The following is a 23,605-nucleotide window of genomic DNA, read 5'->3' as shown; positions in this document are numbered from 1 at the left end:
TTTGATATCTTAAAGTCATAGGATCGTTGATTAGCTATGTAAAGCTCAGGTTGCTATACATGTTAAATGATACAGTTTACTACAGTTATCTATTCCCTTTCTTGAGGTTAGGCTTTCAGCTATGTCTTCTCACTAGTATCTGACTACCTCAATGCCTATGTACCTACATTTGCAATTAGTTTTGGTTTGCAATATTTTTTTTTAAATGGCTGATTCAAATTGCCTGTGAAGTAAGAGCAAATAGGCTCTGAGTGAAAAGATTATTTTTAAAATCTGAAGACCTATGAATCTTATGATTCTTTTTGCATCTACTTAGTATACTACACACAAGAAATAACATAAAATTTTTGTTTTATTATTTTTAAATGTGTATTTTGTTTTTATTTTATTTCTATAAAAGCAATACACAGGCATTGCATAAAGTATGAAAGTATATACTAAACAAAAGTATACTCATATGGAAAAATGTTTATGAAAAAGTAAAATGGCAATTCGAGCATAATGCTATTATGTTAACAAACCCATGTGTGTTTGTGTAATAGACATAGATAGTATTTTTAAGCATGTAAGAAAAAAAGATAGGCTCTCAAGAGGTAAGTATGGTGTGGGGTAGCTGGCAGTATAAAGGAACATATGCTTTTTTTATTAGGCCTCTATATTCCTTTCATATTTTACAGTGTTTTTCTAATTTTAACAACTTAAAAAATCAGAAAGTACAGATAAGCAAAATGAACTATACATATCCAACCCACCCTGTGACCATCACCACTACCTCAACAGATTTCTAAGATTACATACTCATATGGTATATATTTTCATACATATACACACACACACACACAAACATGTTGAGAGATATATAAATATATCACACAAAAATAAGACTTCCTTTAAAAAATTAACAGGGTATGAGCATCTTTCCATATTTATGAAGATATTTCTGCAACTTTATTTTTAGTGCATCAACTTAGATATACTTAGAGTCCAGTTACACATAAAAATAATGTCATGAATAAGTGAGGCAACTTTTGACAATTTAGATCTAATTCAAACAATTTTGATTTTAGACATCAAGGAAGAGTATAAATAGTTGACTTGTGAACAACATGAGACTGTATGGGTCCACTTAATATGTGGATTTTTTTCAATAACAAAGTCTGCCCTCCACATTGGCCCTCCACATTCTGCATCCACAAGGAAACATAGATGGAAAATAACATGGTATTGTCAGAGTGTAAAACTGGTATATGGAGGCCAGCTTTTCATATCAGCAGGTTCCACAGGACCAACTGCAGGACTTGAATATGCACGGCTTTTGGCATCTACAAGTTGTTCTGAGACACTCCCCCCGCAAATACCAAGGCATGACTGTATATTTTTCCCTAACTGAAAGAGTTAGATAATTATTCTCAAGCCTGTACTTCAGGTAAACTGCTTAGCAATAAGGGGTTGATGTATTTCACTGTTAAATATATCAAGAGCTTTACAAAAGGAAGATATGTCTGGCAACTGTCTGGTTATTTTGACCCATGTAACTCTGTGATGTTGACTTTCATTAACATTTCAGGGATGATTATTTAAAAATATGAGTCTTAACTTGTTTTTCAGACTTTCAAAAAGGATTATCAGTATCCCGAATCACTTGACGTATTCTCCAATGTTGGATGTGCACTGTCTATTACTGGTCTGGCTCTCACAATTGTATTTCAGATTGTCACCAGGTAAGAGTAGAAGCAGGCTCTTTTCAGAAAAGAAATTGCTATCTTGATATAATTTACTTTGAAAATTCTCATAAGAATGTAGTGTCTTTGAACTAGACGAGAACTCAGAGATGTACTTATTTTATAGAGGAGGACATTCAGGCCTGGAAAGGCTAAGAAATACACACAAATAAATATATAATTACAAATTGTGGCAAGTGCCTTGAAAGAAAATTATATGCCACTTATTTACAAGTTTGTCATGTAAAATTAATGTGGTCCTGCAGCTCATGAATGCTATAATTCCTTAGTGTTGAATAGAACCATGCCTATCAATTTGTATTTGTAAAGGAAAGAGACATTGCAAATAGCATTTTTTAAAAAAAGTAATTTAAAAAATATACCGAGCTTTCAAATGGTGAAATGTTTTCCAAAAATATATGGTTTTCAAATGATGAAAGTTTTGGAATCCCATACCTTAAAGTCTAATTTTAAATAATGACCTATAAACAAATACTTCTCTCCACCTTGACCCCTTCATTTGAGGTCCAATTTTGTATCCCATTCATTAGGTTTTGTCACATGCTACATTTTTTAACTGCCTGTGGTCTTTTAGAAGCTCGTTCATTTATTAATTTACTCTGTTTACTGTGTGTTTCCTCTGTCAACTCCACATTTCATGTTTGTTTGGTCTTTCATGACACTGAAATTTTTCAAGCATCCAGGCCATTTACTTTGAAAAATGTTCCACAGTGAAGATTTGTCTGAAATTTTCTTCATGAAGAGATGCAGGTTAATTATTTTTGGTGGGAATACTGCAATCATGGATTTTTTTTTAGTGTGACACGACAAGAAATGCATATCAGTGTGTCTCATTGTTGTAGGCTGTAAGTTTGATTCCTCGTTTAAAGTGATGTCTGACAGATTTCCACATTTTTTCCCTGTGTAAATAATAGGTGACTCATGGGGTGCCACTTTGAGGCTGCATGATATCCTGTTTCCCAAAAATCTTTTACTTAATGATCTTGTTACTCATACTTACTGGAACAAATTATTACATTAGTAGTTGAAAAATGGTGATCTTCTAGTCTATCATTCTTTCTATATTTGTTTGCTATACTCTTTTGCAAAAAGCATACTTCCCAGTGTAGCCAGAGGGAGCCACTTCATGTTGTTTTGTCATGTCTCAGTCTTTAGTCACTTCCTTATTTCAATCACAGCAAAATGATCATCTTTCACTTTCTGTGCCTCATACCTGAACCAGCCATTTCTCCGAAGAGCCAGAATTGTTTTCGATTCCTTTTTTTCCCCCTTTTCACATTAAATGAGTCTTTTGCCATTCATTTAAAAGTTTTACAGTGAGTGCTTATGTTGTAAGGAGCTGAATACAAACCTATGAACAGACAGATAATCTCCTATCTCTCATGAAATATACACTTTTTGGGGGGAGAGGTAAGACATTATAAAAATATATACACAACTGAATATACAGTTACAAATGGTGGTAAGTGCCTTGAAGGAAAATTACATACCATGTAATTACATGTTTGTCATGTAAAATTAAATGCCTATTAAATTTGTCTCATTATTTGTATTTCTACCATCACCAGAGTTGTATTGACGATTATTTGGCCCCATAAGTATGAGTCATAGTTGCTGCATAACCAGTTTCTTTGCCCAAACCTCACTCTTTTCATTTGTCATCAGATTTCTTTACTCCTTCATCAATACATTTTCTAGCACAATTATGCAACCATAGATGGCACTAAAATTCATCAGGAAACAAAAATAAAAATAAACGCCAGGCATGGAGGTTCACACCTGTAATTCTAGCACTTTGGGAGGCCAAGGCAGGAGGGATTGCTTGAGCCCAGGAGTTTGAGACCAGCCTGGGCAATACAGCAAGATCACATCTCAAACAAGGCAATACAGCAAGATCACATCTCAAACAAATTTTTTCAAAAAAGAGAAAAAACAAAACAAAAATAAAGACAAAATTTTATTGACTTTAAAATCCTGAATTATAAAATTTTCTTTGTTCTTGGACAGGTTCCCATATAATAATAATGCACAGAATACAGATAGTCCCCTACTGACCATGGTTCAACTTACGATTTTTCAGCTTTAAGATGGTGCAAAAGTGATAGCATTCAGGTCGTTTCTTGATTTATGATAGGGTTATGTCCCAATAAACCCATTGTAAACTGAAAATATGGTAAGTTGAAACGATGTTTTTAGTTTTCAATGGATTTATTGGGATGCAATCTCATTGTAAGTTGAGGAGCATCTATATAGTAATAATGTATAAGAAAGGCCAGGCTATTTGAAAATCACCTCTTCTTCCTGTGGATTATAATTGATAAAATTAGATAAAAACTAGAATCTAATCTTACTTTTATATAAAAAGATTCTTTTGAGTACTTTTTGCAGTTCTGGTCATTAAACCTCTCAATAGATTTAGTGAAATTTTGAATTGTCCCGAAATCTCAACTAAAATGTCAAGCAGACGGACTGAGTGCTGTTTGAATGAAAGCTTTTTTATTCAGTGTGGGAATCCAAAGATCAAGAGGGGTCATGATGAAACATCATAAAAACATAAAGAATATATAATGGGCAAATAGACTTCATCAAATTATGAGTTATTAAGAATAAAGAGGTACTTGAAGGTTAGAACTTAGGCATAATAATAAACCTGGGAAATGGTATTCCAAGAGGTCTTGCAGTCTGAAAAATCCAGAAGGCTTTAAATGGTAGTGAGTAGAGATTTTATAACTTTTATTGGTGTAGAACTATCTGCCATAGTATGCATGAAACTGTAACATGCCTTTAAGGGGATATAAGGGGATTGCTTTTAAGCAATAAGGAAAATAACACATGTACAAAAAAGAGTATCATGTCTTACTTTTTAGATCAACTTTACTAAGAGAAATCTTGCATTCTCTGCCAATCTGAAAATACACATGTGGGCTAGCACAGAACATATACATGAACTACACACGGCACACCATACATACATGCACACCACACCATACACACACATACACACACACACACATACACACTCAAACACTCATACTGCCTTCTGAAGATTACTGGTAAACAAGGCTGGCCTGCAGACAAAATCAGAGAAACAGCTGCTCTTTTAGAGCAAAGACATTAGGTAAGCATGAGAAGGGAAAAAAGGCAATTTTAAACAGCACTTGGTTGTCCACCCAGAAATTATATCTTCCAATAAAGGAACAGTTCTTGGGAATGATTTACATTCAAAATGCGGTTCAGGACATCTTGACCATCTGACAATCAGCAAGCATTTCCCAAAATATGGTCCCTGAAACATTAGTCCTGGGGAGATTCTTGATGAAAATAAGGTTCTGAAAATTCTTGCAGAAAAGATATGTGAAATTTTGTTGTGTATAAGCCATTTAAAAAGACAGTAATCATTAGTCTACTTAAATTATAAAGAATAGCATCAGTAACAATAGGCCGTGAAACAAATTAAAAATATTTTTACCTAATTTAAATCTTCATGGAAGCCTCACTCTTTAAACATAAAGTAAGCTGAATATTACCTAATTTTGTTTTAAAGCTATTACACTGTTATGGGAAATTATTTAAAAATTGTCTTTGGCCTTATTTTAAAAGTGAGTTTTAAAGACAAATTACATTTTAAAACTCAAGACTTTTTTCCTCCACATTTAAACATGAGTTCATCTACTAATGTGCAATTTTCTGTTATAAAAAATTTTAAAACTCCATATAGGGCCTCGTCTACAGATGCTTGTAAATTTAGAGTAGAACTTATTATCTAGTGTTATATTAAAAAAAACTGCCCCAAAACTCAGTGGATAGGAACAGATATTATTTCTAATGATTCTGTGGCTTGTCTGGTTCGGCTGGGTAATTTTTCTACTGGTCTTGCTGGAGTCTTGCAGTCAGATGGCGGCTAGGCCAGAGTCATCTGGAGGCTCACCTAGAATGCTAGGACAGCTGGATCTTTCTCCCTCTCCATACAGTCTCAGAGGACTTCCACGCAGTTTTTTTTCAGAAAGGTGGCTGGGCTTTTTACACAGTGGCTCAGAACTCCCAGGAGCACAAAAGAGAAAGCTGTCAGTGTTGTAGGACTTTCTCCTTTGTTCAGCTGAAAGCTGGGTGGTTGTCACACGACCATGAAAGATTAGGCTCACACTTTGAAGGGTAAAAAAAACAGGGTTAATTGGGTGAAAAGGGAAAAAAAGGGCAACAGGGACTCTCAGCAAAGTGAGAGTCCTGCTAGTACGCCTGCGCAGATTGAATCCCGCTACCTCCCGGGAAGAGGAGAGGCCAGGCTCCTCCCCTCTGCAAAGGGCGGGAACTTCCCACAGCTCCACCCTGTTCTCCGAGCACGCTGCTCAGTTGGAGGTTCTCCTGCTACAGCTTTGTGCTAGGTTGCCTCACCTGGAGGGCCATGTTATGACTTTTATATTCCCCAGGCACTTGTGCCTTTGTGAAGCCTTTCATTCATTAACGAAAGATTAAAAATTATATTTTATGATTGCATTGGTACAAAGATGAATATATTACTATTCTTTGAGCTAAGAGTTCTCTGTTTTCTTCTAAGTCTAAAAGAAGTTAAAACATTACTATGGGATACAAACACTAAGCACTATTGTGTCTAATGGATAAGTCGGCCTTGGCTGCCAGGACTTCTGTTGCATCCCATCAGTTACATCAAGGTACAGGCCAGACTACTGTGAAGGGACTATACAGGGCTACCTACCAGGAAGTAGGGTTCACTGGGGGCCCTCTTTGGAGATTAGCTATCACTTTTGATCAGAACACAGTTTCAAGAAAAGAGACGTCAACCTGTTTCCTTTAACTCATGACTTTGTGGAAATGATAAGAGGAGAGTATAGTTTTCTGATGTAATTGAGAAGGTAGATTTACCAGCTGTCCCCACTGGGCTATGAACTGAATTTACATTGGGCGATAATATGCTTTGTTCCCAGAAATTTCACTGCAGTTTGTTTTGTGCAGTTGTTTTGTTTCATTTAATTTTTTATATGAATTTACTTATTTTCAGGAAAGTCAGAAAAACCTCAGTAACCTGGGTTTTGGTCAATCTGTGCATATCAATGTTGATTTTCAACCTCCTCTTTGTGTTTGGAATTGAAAACTCCAATAAGAATAAGACAAGTGATGGTGACATCCATGATATTGACTTTAAGAATAATGACGTACCCCAGACCGACACCATTAACATCCCGAATCCCACGTGCACTGCGATTGCTGCCTTACTGCACTATTTTCTGTTAGTGACGTTTACCTGGAGTGCACTCAGCGCTGCACAGCTCTATTTCCTTCTAATAAGGACCATGAAGCCTCTTCCTCGGCATTTCATTCTTTTCATCTCATTAATTGGATGGGGTAAGTGTTTGCATCTCCCCTTTCTCAGGAATTTAATTTTGTGGAAATCATTTAAACGAACACTTATTGAAGGCCAAACAGTCCAAGGCCTTGATGTAATTAACAGGACATAGAAAGTACAGTGATTGCTGAGAATACTTTCTCTCTAGAAGCTTATACTCCAGTGAAGGAGGCAGATATGATCAAGGCAAGAATACGAGATACATCACAAACTAACTTAACTAACTTAAAAATGTTAATTTCCTTTAACATCTCTTTTTATTAATTTGATTTGAGATTTAGGCCACAAATAATTAACTTCCAGCTACTTTAAAAGAAATGTTTCAAGAAAGACAATCAGAGTGACTCTTTAAGCAAAAATATTTGAAAAATTTATTGGGTTCCAGCAAAAGAAGACTTGTTTCAGGGATATCTAAATTTAAATTTATTCAAGTGACAGAGGAACTATGCCACTGAAACATGACAATTCTGGTAAGAGTTACAAAGAAACTGGAAATAAGATTGATACGTAGAGCCACCACTAAAAAGGAAGGGAAAACACTTGGAGAAAAATTATGTCCACTGTCGACCTACATCTGTAGGATCACTTTATATATTGTCCATAGTTAAAACAACATACATCCTGAAGAGGGTCAGATGTATAATTCATGTATGGTCTTTTATAATTAATCCAAGTCTGGATGAATCATTAATTCTGTGCCTCTCTTTATCACATAGGAGTCCCAGCTATCGTAGTGGCTATTACAGTAGGAGTTATTTATTCTCAGAATGGAAAGAATCCACAATGGGAGTTAGACTACCGGCAAGAGACAATGTGAGTTTATATTTTTTTAAATGTCCAATTGTTTGACCTAAGAGTATAACTGTTTAGTGATATTGACTCCAAGTGTTGCTGTAATTTGCATTTCACTTTATAATTGTCATGTTTAGTGGTAGACATTTCAAATTCCCAAACAACATTATATTTTAAATGTGATGACATGGAAATTTCCCATAAGTCCTTTTGTAAACAACTAATCAACTTCTAAATTTATAAATGTGAACTTTATTATGTTAAATTTGTCTTCTTTCATTAAATCTGAAAATCATGATACAATAGGTATTATCCTTAGTAATCCTGTATCTTAGTTTTCTCATCCAGAAAATGGGAATAACAATAATAGTAATTCCTGTTCTGGGGTCACTGCAAGGGACCAATCAAGTGTGAAAACATTTAATAACTTGAACACTCTCTATATGTCTCACTCATGTAAACCAATTCTATGTTGATATGATTTTAATGAATATTTCATGATGATTTATCATACATAACAAATTCTTCCTGTGATTCCAGTGTGAATAATTAACTGTTGTAACAGAAGCATCTGACTGTATGGCATTTACTTTTTTTGTGTGGGGGAGAAAAGAAAGTGGAGCTGAACTGAGACTCAACTCTTTATATGCATTTCTGCTACCAAATGGCAACTGCTCTTCAATTTATCTTCCCTTCTCATTTTATAAATCTAAGTATTCTTTTCTCCAAATTCCACCTGAAGTCCCAAACCAACACAAATGAAAGCAAAACTTTTGGAAATGGGCAAGTACACCAAGGGAAGGCTGTGGTGTCTGGGAACTCATGTCTTTCCCAGGGCTGGTCACACCCAACTGTAGGCTGGGGAGCTGACTGCCTGGCCTTATTTCATGCTCCCAGACACTATGTTTGATTACGGTTAAATATCGTTTAAGGTTTTAAAATTTTAACGCCACAAGTAGAAATATCTAATTAGAGATACCCAAGTTGCAAATATCTCATAGGTGAGGTAATTCACTTCAAATTGCATTATTAATTGGTGTTAACTCATGCACAGGGCTAGACTCACTCCTTTAAAAGTCTTCAGAAGAAAGAAGCCAACTGACTTAAATTTGTTCACACTGAGCTATAAATAATTAAGGGCAGCTTCTTTCCTGATTACGGTGTTAGTTGTTGGGGAAGATACGAGGTAACTGATAATAAGAGAAGCTGGGGAGAGAGGAAAGGATGTGTGACACCAGCATCCACCTCCTCCTGGACTTTCTCCCCCACCTTCCACCCTACACACATGCCATCAACGACCACATTTCTTCAGGATATATTGAGACCCAGGAGGGATTATTTTTGGTTTTCCTGAGTTATTCTCCTAGCAGTTGCTCCTCAACAGCCTGTGCGCTCCCCTGTTGCTCCCAGTTCTGCCAGTCATCCTGAAATCCCTGACCCAGTTACCTGAAGTACTGCTGTCTCTGCATAGACCCAATTGCAGGGTAAATGTAGGGCAGGCCACATTCCTTTTTAATGCTCTACCCTCAGTTCTCTGTACCACTACCACATAGGCCATTTCAGACATTCGCGAAGGGTTGAGGTTAACATGGGAAATAATAATTGGGGGAAATTTTTCAAGAATTGCTTTTATGCTATAGCTGTCTTTCCCTATGTTCCATGGCAAACTTATCAAGGAGTTAAACACTTAATCTGCATCCAATTATAATGCTCTTCAGACCTCAAGTTCATAGCTATTTGTCAGATCAACCTCCACCATCCTGAAGATAAACTTGGCACTATTTTATTTATGGATGGACTTACTATTGTATCTGTTAGAGGGAAGCATGCCTTTGCATTTTTAGATTCATTATAGAGAATGGAACATCATCTCAGTTTCCTCCTAGGTCATTCAGATTAGAAATATGATTTTCAATACTTTAAAACTATTCCAATGCAAAAAAAATTTAGAAATCCTTTGGAATGTATAATAATGGTGTTTTACAAAACTCCAGGGGAAAGAAGATAAAATTAATTGAATGCCAAATATGTGCCATAGCTTCTCACATCATTGTAACACCTAATGGCCTACCTGACACCTCCACTTGACTGTTTAATAGACATCTCCTCATCTTCCCTCCCAAACCTGCTCATCTCATCGTCTTCCCCAGTTAATAGTAATTCTATCCTTCTAGGTGCTCAGATTTTGGAGTCATTCTTAATTCCCCTAAATACCACATCCAACCCACCAATAAATTATTTTGCTTTACTTTAAAATATATCAGGAATCAGACTCTTTCTTAACATCTCCTCTCCTGGTCCAAACTACCATATTATTGCAATAGACTCCTAGCTATTAGGTTGGTCCGAAAGTAATGGCAGTTTCTACCATTACTTTCGGACCAACCTAATATTTCCTACTTTTGCTCATGCTGTTCTCTCATCACTGCACCTGGAGTAATGCTTTTAAAATTCAAGGCAGATCATGTCATGTCTCTCCATGTTGTCTAGGGTACAAGCAATCACCCACAAAGCTCCTACATAATGTGTATCTTTGCAGTAACGTTATCCACTTTCTGTGGTTCAGCCACACTAGCCTTTTTCTCCTTCTTACGCTGTCACCTCAGGGCCTTTGCACTTGATGTGATTTCTGCCTGGAACACACTTCTCCATCATCTACTTCAGGTCTTTGCTCAAATACAGCTTTTTTCCATGAGGTTTTCCCTGATCACTCTATTTAAAATGAAACACCCCTCCCCTCCACACACATATACACAGTCATTTCTACTCTCATTACCTGATTTACTTTTTCTCCATGGCATTTGTCACCATCTGACATATTGTGTATTTTATTTACTTTGTTTTATCTATATCTCTGCACTAGAATGTAACCTTATTAAAGAAGGGATTTTTGTTTTGTTCACTGCTAATACCTTGGTGTCTAAAACAGTATCTCTAGCACATAGTATGTACTCTGTAAATACTTATTAAATGAATTAATTAATTCTTTCAACAATGCCAGTAGGTGGTTACTCTCTCTCAGATGAGAAAAAAGCACCACTACAACCACCACCACCACAAAAAAAAAACCCCAAAACAAAACCAAAACAGGTACAATGAGGTTAAATAACTTTTTCAAACTCTTTTTAAGCATTTAATATTTAAAAAATGCCCATCAATAGGAGACAGTTTAAAGTTACAGTATATTATTTCACTTTTCTAGTAGGTGGAATTCTTGAAAGTCATCTCAAATGCATAAAATGCAGAGGGATGTTAACTTTTAGCAGATCTTTCAGTTGAGTGAATGTCAATAATGTTAATAGTACAAGGAACCAGTATGTGTACCTTTCTTAGTCTGCTGAAGTAATTTTTTTTTTCTCCACAGCTGCTGGCTGGCAATTCCAGAACCCGATGGTGTTATAAAAAGTCCACTGTTGTGGTCATTCATCGTACCTGTAACCATTATCCTCATCAGCAATGTTGTTATATTTATTACAATCTCGATCAAAGTGCTGTGGAAGAATAACCAGAACCTGACAAGGTAAGATTCCCAACGAATGGGACGCTGCCAGGCAAGGCTCATCCAGCACTTAACACAGCACCATAACACATCCACGGTTCCAGGAGCTTTCAAACTCAGACAATGGCAGGGCTATGTGGTTTGCAGGAGAGATTTTCTCTTACACTTTGACTCAGAAAGTGGATCTTCTAGTCTTCTCACATCAGTATAGTCTGCTCTCAATATCCTGGGTTTCCACATCTGTGGATTCAACAAAACAAGGATCAACTAAAAACTAAACCTAGACTTCAAGAAAAAAAATTTTCTGCCCTTGTCCTAAATATTCAAGAAATCATATTTGAATAATTAAAGAAATGAGAGGGTTGTGAGGAAATGCTGGTCCCTGGATTTTCATTTTATTAATACAATCCAGTACCTGTTGGCTGTATTTTACATGTATTGCTTGAATTACACAATAGCACTAAAATTTCTTTTTTTTTTTTTTTTTTTTTTTTTTGAGACGGAGTCTTGCTCAGTCACCCAGGCTGGAGTGCGGTGGCGCGATCTCGGCTCACTGCAAGCTCCGCCTCCCGGGTTCTCGCCATTCTCCTGCCTCAGCCTCCCAAGTAGCTGGGACTACAGGCGCCCGCCACTACGCCTGGCTAGTTTTTTGTATTTTTAGTAGAGACGGGGTTTCACCGTGTTAGACAGGATGGTCTCGATCTCCCGACCTCGTGATCCGCCCGTCTCGGCCTCCCAAAGTGCTGGGATTACAGGCTTGAGCCACCGTGCCCGGCCTAAAATTTCTTTTTTATTTTATTTTATTATTAGTTTTTGAGACAGGGTCTTGCTCTGCCATCCAGGCTGGAGTGCAGTGGCACAATCACAGCTCACTGCAGCCTTGACTTCCTGAACTCATGTGATCCTCTCCCCTCAGCCTCCAGAGTAGCTGGGACTATAGGCACACACTACCATGCCCAGCTAATCTTTTTCTATTTTTTATAACGATGTAGTCTCTGTCAAAAAGAGGATGGTCTGGAACTCCTGGGCTCAAGTGATCCTCCTCAATTGGTTTCCCAAAGTGCTGAGATTACAGGCATAAGCCCAGTCTTAAATGTTTTAAATTAGTGGTAACCATACAAAAATTTGGAGAGCTCACTTAAAAATTAAATTTTCGGCAGGGTGCAATGGCTCATGCCTGTAATCCCAGAACTTTGGGAAGCCGAGGTGGGTGGATCACCTGAGCTTGGTAGTTTGAGACCAGCCTGACCAACATGGAGAAACCCTGTCTCTACTAAAAATACAAACTTAGCCAGGTGTGGTGGCACATGCCTGTAATCCCAACTACTTGGGAGGCTGAGGCAGGAGAATCGCTTTAACCCAGGAGGCGAAGGTTGTGGTGAGTCGAGGTTGCGCCATTGCACTCCAGCCTGGGCAACAAGAGCGAACTTCATCTCAAAAAAAAAAGAATTGAATTTTCTCTTGAAAAAATTGGAATATCTGGCCACTCTAAGCTGACATTCCCTGCAGGGGTCATGTGCTTTCTGATTTACCAGTTCACATCCATGCTGCTCTCTCCTTTCTATAACCTTTCTGGCTCCGAAAAGCATTTTCATTGTCATCCCTGCTATACAACAAGAGCACTCAGTTGGAGAGACAAAAAGCAGAAACTATTAAACACTTATACTCTACCCCTCCTGACCCCATCTCCATAGCATAAACTGACGGGAATACAGTGCTAATGAGACTATGAGTTCGGATTTAATTCTATAAGATTTTGCTCATATTTAAGTAGACTTAACAAATGCAAGCACATCTGTGAGCTTATAGCAAGCTTACAAATAGATCCACTTAGTGTGACCAGATGAGTAAAAGCCACCATCTTTAGTGGGACTATGTCTTTTGTTTCTTTTAATGCTAACATTTTATTTAAACCAGTACAAGCACCATGCTTAACAAAACACTGTCCAAAATAAACATGCAATATGAATTAGCAGAGATTGAAACCACAGCTTAAGAAGTTGTGCCAGTTGTTGGTTTTTTGAAATGATGACAGAGAACTGTTAAAATTCACAAGACTAAACCATTAATGTTTCCAGCCTCCTGCATGAGGTTATATTGGACCATCGAAATCAGCAGGAACTGCCCTGGCATGTTAATGATCTCAAACAATATTCAAGTAATTATATTTATATGAATTATACTCCAAAAAGCAAGAAAATACAATTTCTATCACAAGTTGACTGTATATGAGCACTGATTTGAAATGTCAAATGGCATAATAAAAACAAATTTCTCAAGAATATTCAGCTTGGGACCATTGATTTTAAGTGGCCTAGAAGATTATTACATTCTTTCAGAAACACAAAATAAGATTTGTCCAGAAATGTTTGAAACACATCCTCACAAAAGTTGTTAACGGCTCAAACTCTACAGATTCCAGTATTATCAGTTTATTGAACAAATAGGGAAAGCAACCATAGTAATAATACTTGAATTTATAGAATACAAATTACCCTCTGCTTCCACCAAATAACAGCATTTAAATTCTTATGAAAATATCTATTCATCACTTGTCCGCATGTGGATTAATGACATTGCTCAGGTTTTAGAAGTAGTTCAAACATTTTTTAAGTACACCTTCCTTAATATCTGTATGGGTTGGGGGGAAACAGCCAAATTTAATTTGGCAATAAACTCCCCTAACTGGAAGTTTTTAGCTAAAGTGTCAGACAAGGATATAGTTTATGGCTACATATGACCCCGAAAATAGGAGGTCAAAGGGAGGGAAAAGTACTGACACACATTTTGGCACACAGATTATTTAGTAATGACAGTAAAAAAATTTAGCTACACGCTCTTAAACAACAGTATGTTTAACTGCACTAGGCATTTAGTAAACTTTTAGAACTAGACAATTTGAATGTTTATTTTAGAAGTCAGTTAAACTAAAGCAGTCAACCAACTTTTTTCCTAATATAATTGCATCAATACCAGAACAAAGTGATCACTATTCAAAACTCAGACATTTTGGAATTTCAGCATACTAACCTGAGAAGTTTTTTTCATATGTATTTTTTGTTGTCATGGAAGCCACACTAAATAATATTGTGATTACCAGTTGATTTTATTTTGACATTAGATGCTATGCAGAACTTATGCAGGGCCAACAATTTCAAAACTAACGCTGACTTAGAAGACCATGAAGGAGGGTCCCAGGAAAAAAGTTGCTGCCAAAAAGGAAAGAAAGATTAAAACTGAATGGGAATGGTTGCACCAGAAAGATACGGAATGTAAAAACTGGAATTATGAAACCTGGAGTTATTATTTGGGGAATGGTAGAAAAAAGACACTAAATAGGAAATATACTTGAAAAGAACAATGCAAACTTTAGTAAGATGAAAGGGAAATATATACAAATGTTTGAGAACACTTTAGACCATGGGATTTGTCAATCTCCCCATAGAACAGATGAAATAAAAATGTCCTACTGATCCTCTGACCTCAATCTGTTGTGTTGCAAAAAAGATGTTATTGACTAGGAGTCAGGCAAGCTCAAAAAAGCATGGTTTATCACAGCTCTTTGCTCCTGTTCAAGAGAGTAGGGGAACTAAAAGTTCTAATGTACGGCAGGTCAATATTATCTGACATTATGGAGGACCTCCAAATTTAAAAATAAACAAAACTAAAACATGCAAGACAAAATAAGGAACTTCATTTAAAAATACATTCTTGCGGCACTAGTTTCTCTTATTGCTGCAAACTGGGTGAAACAAAACCCCATTTCCTTCATTCAGAAATATTAAGAACACTCTCCACTCACTTGGATTACATTTGCATTTCTACAGAATTATATGCATGTTTTTCTCCAATATCAAAATACCTGTTTAAAGAATTGTTAAACTTCCTGGGTGAGTTTTCTCTCTCTCTGGAAATTGGAATAAAGAATCTTTTCCCACCGAGAACCAAAGCAAACACCTACTCTAGAACTTCCTCATCTCCAACTAACTTTCTGTTGCTTCCTGACTTCTAAATTAGTGGAGCCAAAGTTGGGAACAGAAGATGTTCTATTCAACATCATGAAAATTCCAACTATCTTTACTTCTCACAGAAACCTCAAAAATAAAATGCAAAGAGCACATGAATGGAAAACATGCCAAAATTTAAATTTTGCTAGTTTTGAGATGAGATGACTAAGATGTTCTTAATATAAGAATTAACTCACCAAATTTAGTTAGTCTTTAGATTCTCTAGACCTATTATCAAATTAATGTTCAGTGGTTACTTATATATTTGTTTCTACAAGTATGCCAAATAACAGAATCCTTGCTTTATGCCAAGAATACCATCATCTAACAAGACTGGTTTAGTTAACTCTTCAGGCAGCCAGTTCAGAATATCTTCTGACATTTAGGATATAAGACGTGATATTATTGTTTTAACGTTATTAACTATGGACTAAGTTTAAAGATAATTTTTTCCTATGGCACAAAACTAATCACAATATACCCAAAATTATAACTCTCGACTGCCATATACTCACCAATGCAAGCAGATAGTTGGAATTTTTAAAATATGAAGTTGATTTTATTATAAATTTCAGATATACACATTAGAAAATTATTTTATTTGGAATCTTTAAAAAAGTATTAATTTCACCAAATCTGGAATACTGGCAGTGTAAAAGTCTTAAACTAACTTTAAAGCTAACAAATCAAAGGCACATTATTAATACATTTAAAATAATTAGTGTTCATTAGTGACATTAAGTGGTGCTTTATAAATGAAGTGTTATTAACCTAGATGCAAAACTGTTTAGAAATGACATAAAAGGAATGAAGCCCTTGATTATTACAACCCACCAATTTCTAAGACTAAGATGCTATTTTCCATAAGGAGATAAGCTAACAGTCATAATTCTATCATAAAATCTAACTCCCCAACCTTAAAAATTAGTGATTGATGAACATAGTTTCTAGATTTGATTAAAAAGATACAGGAAACCAAACAAGATACAGAACTGATCAGTGTACTTGTGATGCAGGTTACACTACAGTCAATTATTCATGGCTCAATACTGGGCCACTCAAGTCTTTGACCCCAAATTAATTTCAATGATTTGACAAGTGATAATACGCTATTTTCATAAATAAACTGCTAATATCCAGTATTTGTCAAAAGGAGGCAACTGTTGTCTCTTACAATCTAATATATCCACATTCCAATAGTGTCTGTAAATAATAAATTCTGAATCATAAGTTATAGAAATTAGTCACAAGAGTGCAAAAAGTCCCTGGAGAAAAGTAATCCACCTAACAATTACCAATACAAGGAAACACCATACAAAGGTTCATTACTATGAAGATGATTTCCTCTTGGTTCAAACTTTGCACAAATGAAGAATTTTTCTTTACTGCAGAAAACAGACTGTAAGTAATGCATTTTTAGACACAAATAAATATTGATGTATGGTTCCAGTATGGCCAGGTTAATACATAAATACTTTGGAAACACAGAAGTTCACATTAGTGGAAAAATCCAAGTTTATCACTTAACCATTCTTCAGTTAGGTCTTCCATATTTCTTATTTCAAATACCTTGGTTAGTTCAGCTCTCTGGACTAGCTTATTCTTACTCCCAGCATACATCATCTGTTGTTCAGGCTTACGTCCAACAGAACTGGAGAAAATAAAGCACAAAGGATATGGAACTCTCCCATCCATTATGTTGATATTTATTTTTTTTTTTATTTTTTACTTATTTTTTTTTTTTTGAGACGGAGTCTCGCTCTGTCGCCCAAGCTGGAGTGCAGTGGCCCGATCTCAGCTCACTGCAAGCTCCGCCGCCCGGGTTCACGCCATTCTCCTGCCTCAGCCTCCTGAGTAGCTGGGACTACAGGCGCCCGCCACCTCGCCCGGCTAGTTTTTTGTATTTTTTAGTAGAGACGGGGTTTCACCGTGTTAGCCAGGATGGTTTTGATCTCCTGACCTCGTGATCCGCCCGTCTCGGCCTCCCAAAGTGCTGGGATTACAGGCTTGAGCCACCGCGCCCGGCCTTGTGTTGATATTTATAACTATGCACAATGAAGTGAGGTTGTCGTTCAGGCAGTTCATCTTTAAGTTCATCTGGTGAAATACCCTCCAGCTCCTTATCCAGTACTACCCGGCATTTATCCTTGTCAGTTTTCATTATAATAGCAGCATTGTTCATTTCTTTGTGAAAATGAAACTTTCTCAGCTTTTCCACTAAATCTTCAGCAACATTACAAACCACCAAAGACTCATTTCCTTTCAGGCTGTCAGCGGCCTGTTGCCTTCACTTGGGCACCTTTTTCTAGTGGGACTATATCTGAAATATGTACTTTACAGATCTAGGGTAAGTATCATTCTTCCTGTGTGAATGGTAGTTCACATTCAGGAGAAATATGGTAAAAACTATTATCACTGATAAACATTAAAAGTATGTTTACTGAACATAAGTGGTGAGAGTGGAAAGAAAAAATAGTATGTTTAATAGCAATGCAGAAAAACCTTGGTAAAGGCTTCTTTACCTAATTGCGCATTAGGATATATTTCCTTCATACAAAAATTATCATGTTTGGCCAGATACCAATTAAATTTGCATTGCTAAATTTTGACTGATAGACTGTGGTTCATAAATTGGCCTAGTTATAATGACAAGCAGACTGTGATTTAATTATTTAACAAATAACTTTCATGTGTTCAGTAGCTACATAACAAATTGCCCCAAAACTTAATGGTGAAGAATGACAAATGTTTATTATTTGCCATGAGTTCAGTGTTGGCTGGGTAGTTCTGTCTTGACTGGCTTGGATGCTTATTAATGATCTAGGATGACTCACCTTTTTTTTTTTTTTTTTTTTTTTGAGATGGAGTCTCACTCTGTCACCCAGGCTGGAGTACAGTGGTGCGATCTTGGCTACTGTAACCTCCGCCTCCTGGGTTCAAGCAATTCTCTGCCACAGCCCCCAGAGTAGCTAGGATTACAGGCGTCTACCACCACACCTGGCTAATTTTTTTTTATTATTATATTTTAAGTTCTGGGTTACATGTGCAGAATGTGCGGTTTTGTTACATAGGTAGACACGTGCCCTGGTGGTTTGCTGCATCCGTTAACCCATCACCTACAGTAGGTATTTCTCCTAATGTTATCCCTCCCCTACCCCCTCACCACCTGACAGGCTCCAGTGTGTGATGTTCCCCTCCCTCTGTCCATGTGTTCTCACTGTTCACCTCCCACTTATGAGTGAGAACATGCAGTGTTTGGTTTTCTGTTCTTGTGACAGTTTGCTGAGAATGATGGTTTCCAGCTTCATCCATGTCCACGCAAAGGACATGAACTTACCATTTTTTATGGCTGTGTAGTATTCCATGGTGTATACATGCCACATTTTCTTAATCCAGTCTACCATTGATGGACATTTGGGTTGGTTCCAAGTCTTTGCTGTTGTGAACAGTGCCGCAATAAACATACGTGTGCATGTGTCTTCATGTGTCTTTATTGTAGAATGATTTATAATCCTTTGGGCATATGCCCAGTAATGGGATGGCTGGGCCAAATGGTATTTCTAGTTCTAGATCCTTGAGGAAGCGCCACACTATCTTCCACAATGGTTGAATTAATTTACACCCCCACCAACAGTGTAAAAGTGTTTCAGGCGCCACTGTGGTATGGGGGAAAAAAAAAAAAGAGCTCTGTAGCTAGTTCGGTGACTGCCCAATTGGCCGCCCAGTTTTGTGCTTAACACCCAGGGCCTTGGTTGGGCAGGAACTGGAGGGAATCTCCTGGTTTGCGGGTTTGGAAGCCTGTGGGACAAGCGCAGTATCAGTGCGGGAGTTCCTCAGGCTCAGACCCTCAAGGCTTCCCTTCCCCTTGCGCTTCCCAGGAGAGGCAACACCCCACCTTGCTCCAGCTGGCCCTCTGTGGGCTGCATCCATTGTCCAATCAGTCCCAGTGAGATGAACCAGGTACCTCTGTTGAAAATGCAGAAATCAGCCGCCTTCTGCGTCAGTCTCGCTGGGAGCTGCAGAACGGTGCTGTTCCTATTCGGCCGTCTTGAATCCTTCATGACTCACTTTTATGTCTGGTGGTTGGTGTTTGGTTGGTTTGAGTAGCAACTGCTCAGTTGGGAAAGCTCATCTCTGCTCCATATAGTCTCTCATCTGCCATTAAACCAGTCCAGGCTTCTTAACATAGTGGTCTCAGGGTTCTAAAGAGGTGTGAGGGAAGGCAAATTAATAAACAGATGCTTTCAAGTCTCTACTTGATAAATTTGCTGATGTTCCACTGGTCAAAGTAAGTCACATGGCCAAGCCCACGATCCAGGGGCATAGACTTTCCATAAGAGGAAGAAGATCACTCTGCATCTAACTAACCTTACTCTCCCACATCAACCTAAGGCTCAGGAAGGTCCAAGGTGCCAAAAAAGGGGATTCTTCCATTGGCTGATCTGTAGTAATACTCACAACATTGAAATTCCATTTCAATGAAGAAGTTGGTTCTTGAAATTTGCCTGCTGTGGTATTAAGGAGCTGTGTTTGCCTGAAGTTTTAAACAAGTATCAATGTAGTCAAAATAAAGCTTGCTAAATCAGATTTTCTCCAGAGTGATGTAAGACTTAGCATCATTTTTCCACCTGGGGCTTAATATTGTTAAGTGAACAATGTGTATGGGCAGCTGAATATGCATTCTAAATAGGAGAGTAATAATGATGTTGATGAGTAAAACCCTAATGAACTACATTATTTTTCTTGTTTTCTTTCACCTAGCACAAAAAAAGTTTCATCCATGAGGAAGATTGTTAGCACATTATCTGTTGCAGTTGTTTTTGGAATTACCTGGATTCTGGCGTACCTGATGCTAGTTAATGATGATAGCATCAGGATCATCTTCAGCTACATTTTCTGCCTTTTCAACACTACACAGGTATGGTGTGGATTAGAGTGAAAGTAGCAGAACATGCGGTGGTGGAGATATCACCTTGACCCATTCCTTAGTTACCTTTAAGAGACTATTTTTAAAAAACTAGTGGGTACATAGTAGGTGTATATATTTATGGAGTACAAGAGATATTTTGATACTGGCATAAAATGTATAATAATTACTTCAGGATAAAAGGGGTACCCATATCCTCAAGCATTTACTCTTTCTTTGTGTTACAAACAATCAAATCACACTCTTAGTTATTTAAAAATATACAATTAAATTATTATTGACTGGCTGGGCGTGGTGGCTTATGGCCTATAATCCCAGCACTTTGAGAGGGCAAGATGGGTGGATTGCCTGAGGTCAGGAGTTCAAGACCAGTCTAGCCAACATGGTGAAACCCCATCTCTACTAAAAATACAAAAAAATTAGCTGGGTATGGTGGCATGCGCCTGTAATCCCAGCTACTTGGGAGGCTGAGGCAGGGGAATTGCTTGAACCAGGGAGGTGTAGGTTGCAGTGAGCTAAGATCACCCACTGCACTTCAGCCTGGGCGACAGAGGGAAATTCTATCTCAAAAAAAATTATTGACTATAATCACCCTGTTGTGCTGTCAAATACTAGATCTTATTCATTCTAACTATATTTTTGTACCCATACCCATTAACCATTCCCACTTTCCCTTCCCCTCACTGTAATTCCCAGCCTCTGGTAACACTCATTCTACTGTCTATCTCCAGGATTTCAATTTTTTAAACTCTTTAGGTCCCAAATAAGTGAGAATGTGCAAAGTTTGACTTTCTGTGCCTGGTTTATTTCACTTAACGTAATGACCTCCAGTTTCATCCATGTTGTTACAAATGACAGGATCTCATTCTTTTTAATGGCTGAATAGTACTCCATTGTGTATATGTACTGCATTATCTTTATCCATTTGTCTGTTGATGGATACTCAGTTTGCTTCCAAGTCTTGGCTATTATGAATAGTGCTGTGAAAAACATGGGAGTGCAGATTTCTTTTCTTTTGAATATATATCTAGCAGTGGCATTGCTGGATCATATGGTATTTCTATTTTTAGTTTTTTTTTTATTATTATACTTTAAGTTCTGGGGTACATGTGCAGAACATGCCAGTTTGTTACATAGGTATACATGTGCCATGGTGGTTTGTTGCACCCATCAACCCATCATCTACATTAGGTATTTCTCCTAATGCTATCCCTCCCCTAGCCCCCAACTCCCCAGTAGGCCCCAGTATGTGATGTTCCCCTCCCTGTGTCCACATGTTCTCATTGTTCAGCTACCACTTATGAGTGAGAACATGCAGTGTTTGGTTTTCTGTTCTTGTGTTAGTCTGCTGAGAATGATGGTTTCCAGTTTAATCCATGTCCATGCAAAGACATGAACTCATCCCTTTTCATGGCTGCATAGTATTCCATGGTGTATATGTGCCACATTTTCTTTATCCAGTCTGTCATTGATGGGCATTTGGGTTGGTTCCAAGACTTTGCTACTGTGAATAGTGCCGCAATAAACATACATGTGCGTGTGTCTTTATAGTAGAATAATTTATAATTCTTTGGGTATATACCCAGTAATGGGATTGTTGGGTCAAATGGTATTTCTGATTCTAGATCCTGAGGAATCGCCACACTGTCTTCAACAATGGTTGAACTAATTTACACTCCCACCAACAGTGTAGAAGTGTTCCTATTTCTTCACATCTTCTCCAGCATCTGTTGTTTCCTGACTTTCTGATGATTGCCATTCTAACTGGTGTGAGATGGTATCTCATTGTGGTTTTGATTTGCATTTCTCTAATGACCAGTGCTGATGAACTTTTTTTTTTCGTATATTTGTTGCCTTCATAAATGTCTTTCTTTGAGAAGTGTCTGTTCATATCCTTTGCCCACTTTTTGATGGGGCTGTTTGTTTTATTCTTGTAAATTTGTTTAAGTTCTTTGTAGATTCTGGGTATTAGCCATTTGTCAGATGGATAGATTATAAAAATTTTCTCCCATTCTGTAGGTTGCTGCCTGTTCACTCTGATGATAGTTTCTTTTGCTGTGCAGAAGCTCTTTAGTTTAATTAGATCCCATTTGTCTATTTTGGCTTTTGTTGCCATTGCTTTTGGTGTTTTAGTCATGAAGTCTTTGCCCACGCCTATGTCCTGAATGGTATTGCCTAGGTTTTCTTCTAGGATTTTTATGGTTTTAGGTCTTACATTTAAGTCTTTAATCATCTTGAGTTAATATTTTGTATAAGGTATAAAGAAGAGGTCCAGTTTCAGTTTTCTGCATATGGCTAGTCAGTTTTCCCAACACCATTTTTTGTTTTATTTTATTTTTATTTATTTATTTATTTATTTATTTATTTATTTATTTATTTATTTTATTATTATACTTTAAGTTCTAGGGTACATGTGCATAACGTGCAGATTTGTTACATATGTATACTTGTGCCATGTTGGTGTGCTGCACCCATCAACTTGTCAGCACCCATCAACTCATCATTTACATCAGGTATAACTCCCAATGCAATCCCTCCCTCCTCCCCCCTCCCCATAATAGGCTCTGGTGTGTGATGTTCCCCTTCCCGAGTCCAAGTGATCTCATTGTTCAATTCCCACCTATGAATGAGAACATGCGGTGTTTGGTTTTCTGTTCTTGCGATAATTTGCTGAGAATGGTGGTTTCCAGCTGCATCCATGTCCCTACAAAGGACACAAACTCATCCTTTTTTATGGCTGCATAGTATTCCATGGTGTATATGTGCCACATTTTCTTAATCCAGTCTGTCACTGATGGACATTTGGGTTGATTCCAAGTCTTTGCTATTGTGAATAGTGCTGCAGTGAACATACGTGTGCATGTGTCTTTATAGCAGCATGATTTATAATGCTTTGGGTATATACCCAATAATGGGATGGCTGGGTCATATGGTACTTCTAGTTCTAGATCCTTGAGGAATCGCCATACTGTTTTCCATAATGGTTGAACTAGTTTACAATCCCACCAACAGTGTAAAAGTGTTCCTATTTCTCCACATCCTCTCCAGCACCTGTTGTTTCCTGACTTTTTAATGATTGCCATTCTAACTGGTGTGAGATGGTATCTCATTGTGGTTTTGATTTGCATTTCTCTGATGGCCAGTGATGATGAGCATTTTTTCATGTGTCTGTAGGCTGTATGCATATCTTCTTTTGAGAAATGTCTGTTCATATCCTTTGCCCACTTTTTGATGGGGTTGTTTGTTTTTTTCTTGTAAATTTGTTTGAGTTCTTTG

The 23,605-nt window shown here is 37.3% G+C and overlaps 1 protein-coding gene across 1 annotated transcript in view; it reads left to right on the top strand.

Moving 5' to 3' along the window:
* Positions 1-23,605, top strand: part of LOC105477483 (adhesion G protein-coupled receptor G7) — a 79,935-nt gene that overhangs the window by 29,788 nt on the left and 26,542 nt on the right. The window contains exons 11-15 of the mRNA XM_011733999.2: positions 1,609-1,721; positions 6,760-7,103; positions 7,821-7,917; positions 11,261-11,416; positions 20,164-20,320. Coding sequence (XP_011732301.2) covers positions 1,609-1,721; positions 6,760-7,103; positions 7,821-7,917; positions 11,261-11,416; positions 20,164-20,320 — 867 coding nt within the window. The remainder of the gene's footprint in view (positions 1-1,608; positions 1,722-6,759; positions 7,104-7,820; positions 7,918-11,260; positions 11,417-20,163; positions 20,321-23,605) is intronic.

The sequence above is a fragment of the Macaca nemestrina genome, chromosome 2, assembly GCF_043159975.1.
Source record: "Macaca nemestrina isolate mMacNem1 chromosome 2, mMacNem.hap1, whole genome shotgun sequence".
NCBI classification, from domain to species: domain Eukaryota; kingdom Metazoa; phylum Chordata; class Mammalia; order Primates; family Cercopithecidae; genus Macaca; species Macaca nemestrina.
Note: the sequence above shows the minus strand (reverse complement) of the source record. Positions and strands in the feature narration are given on the sequence as shown.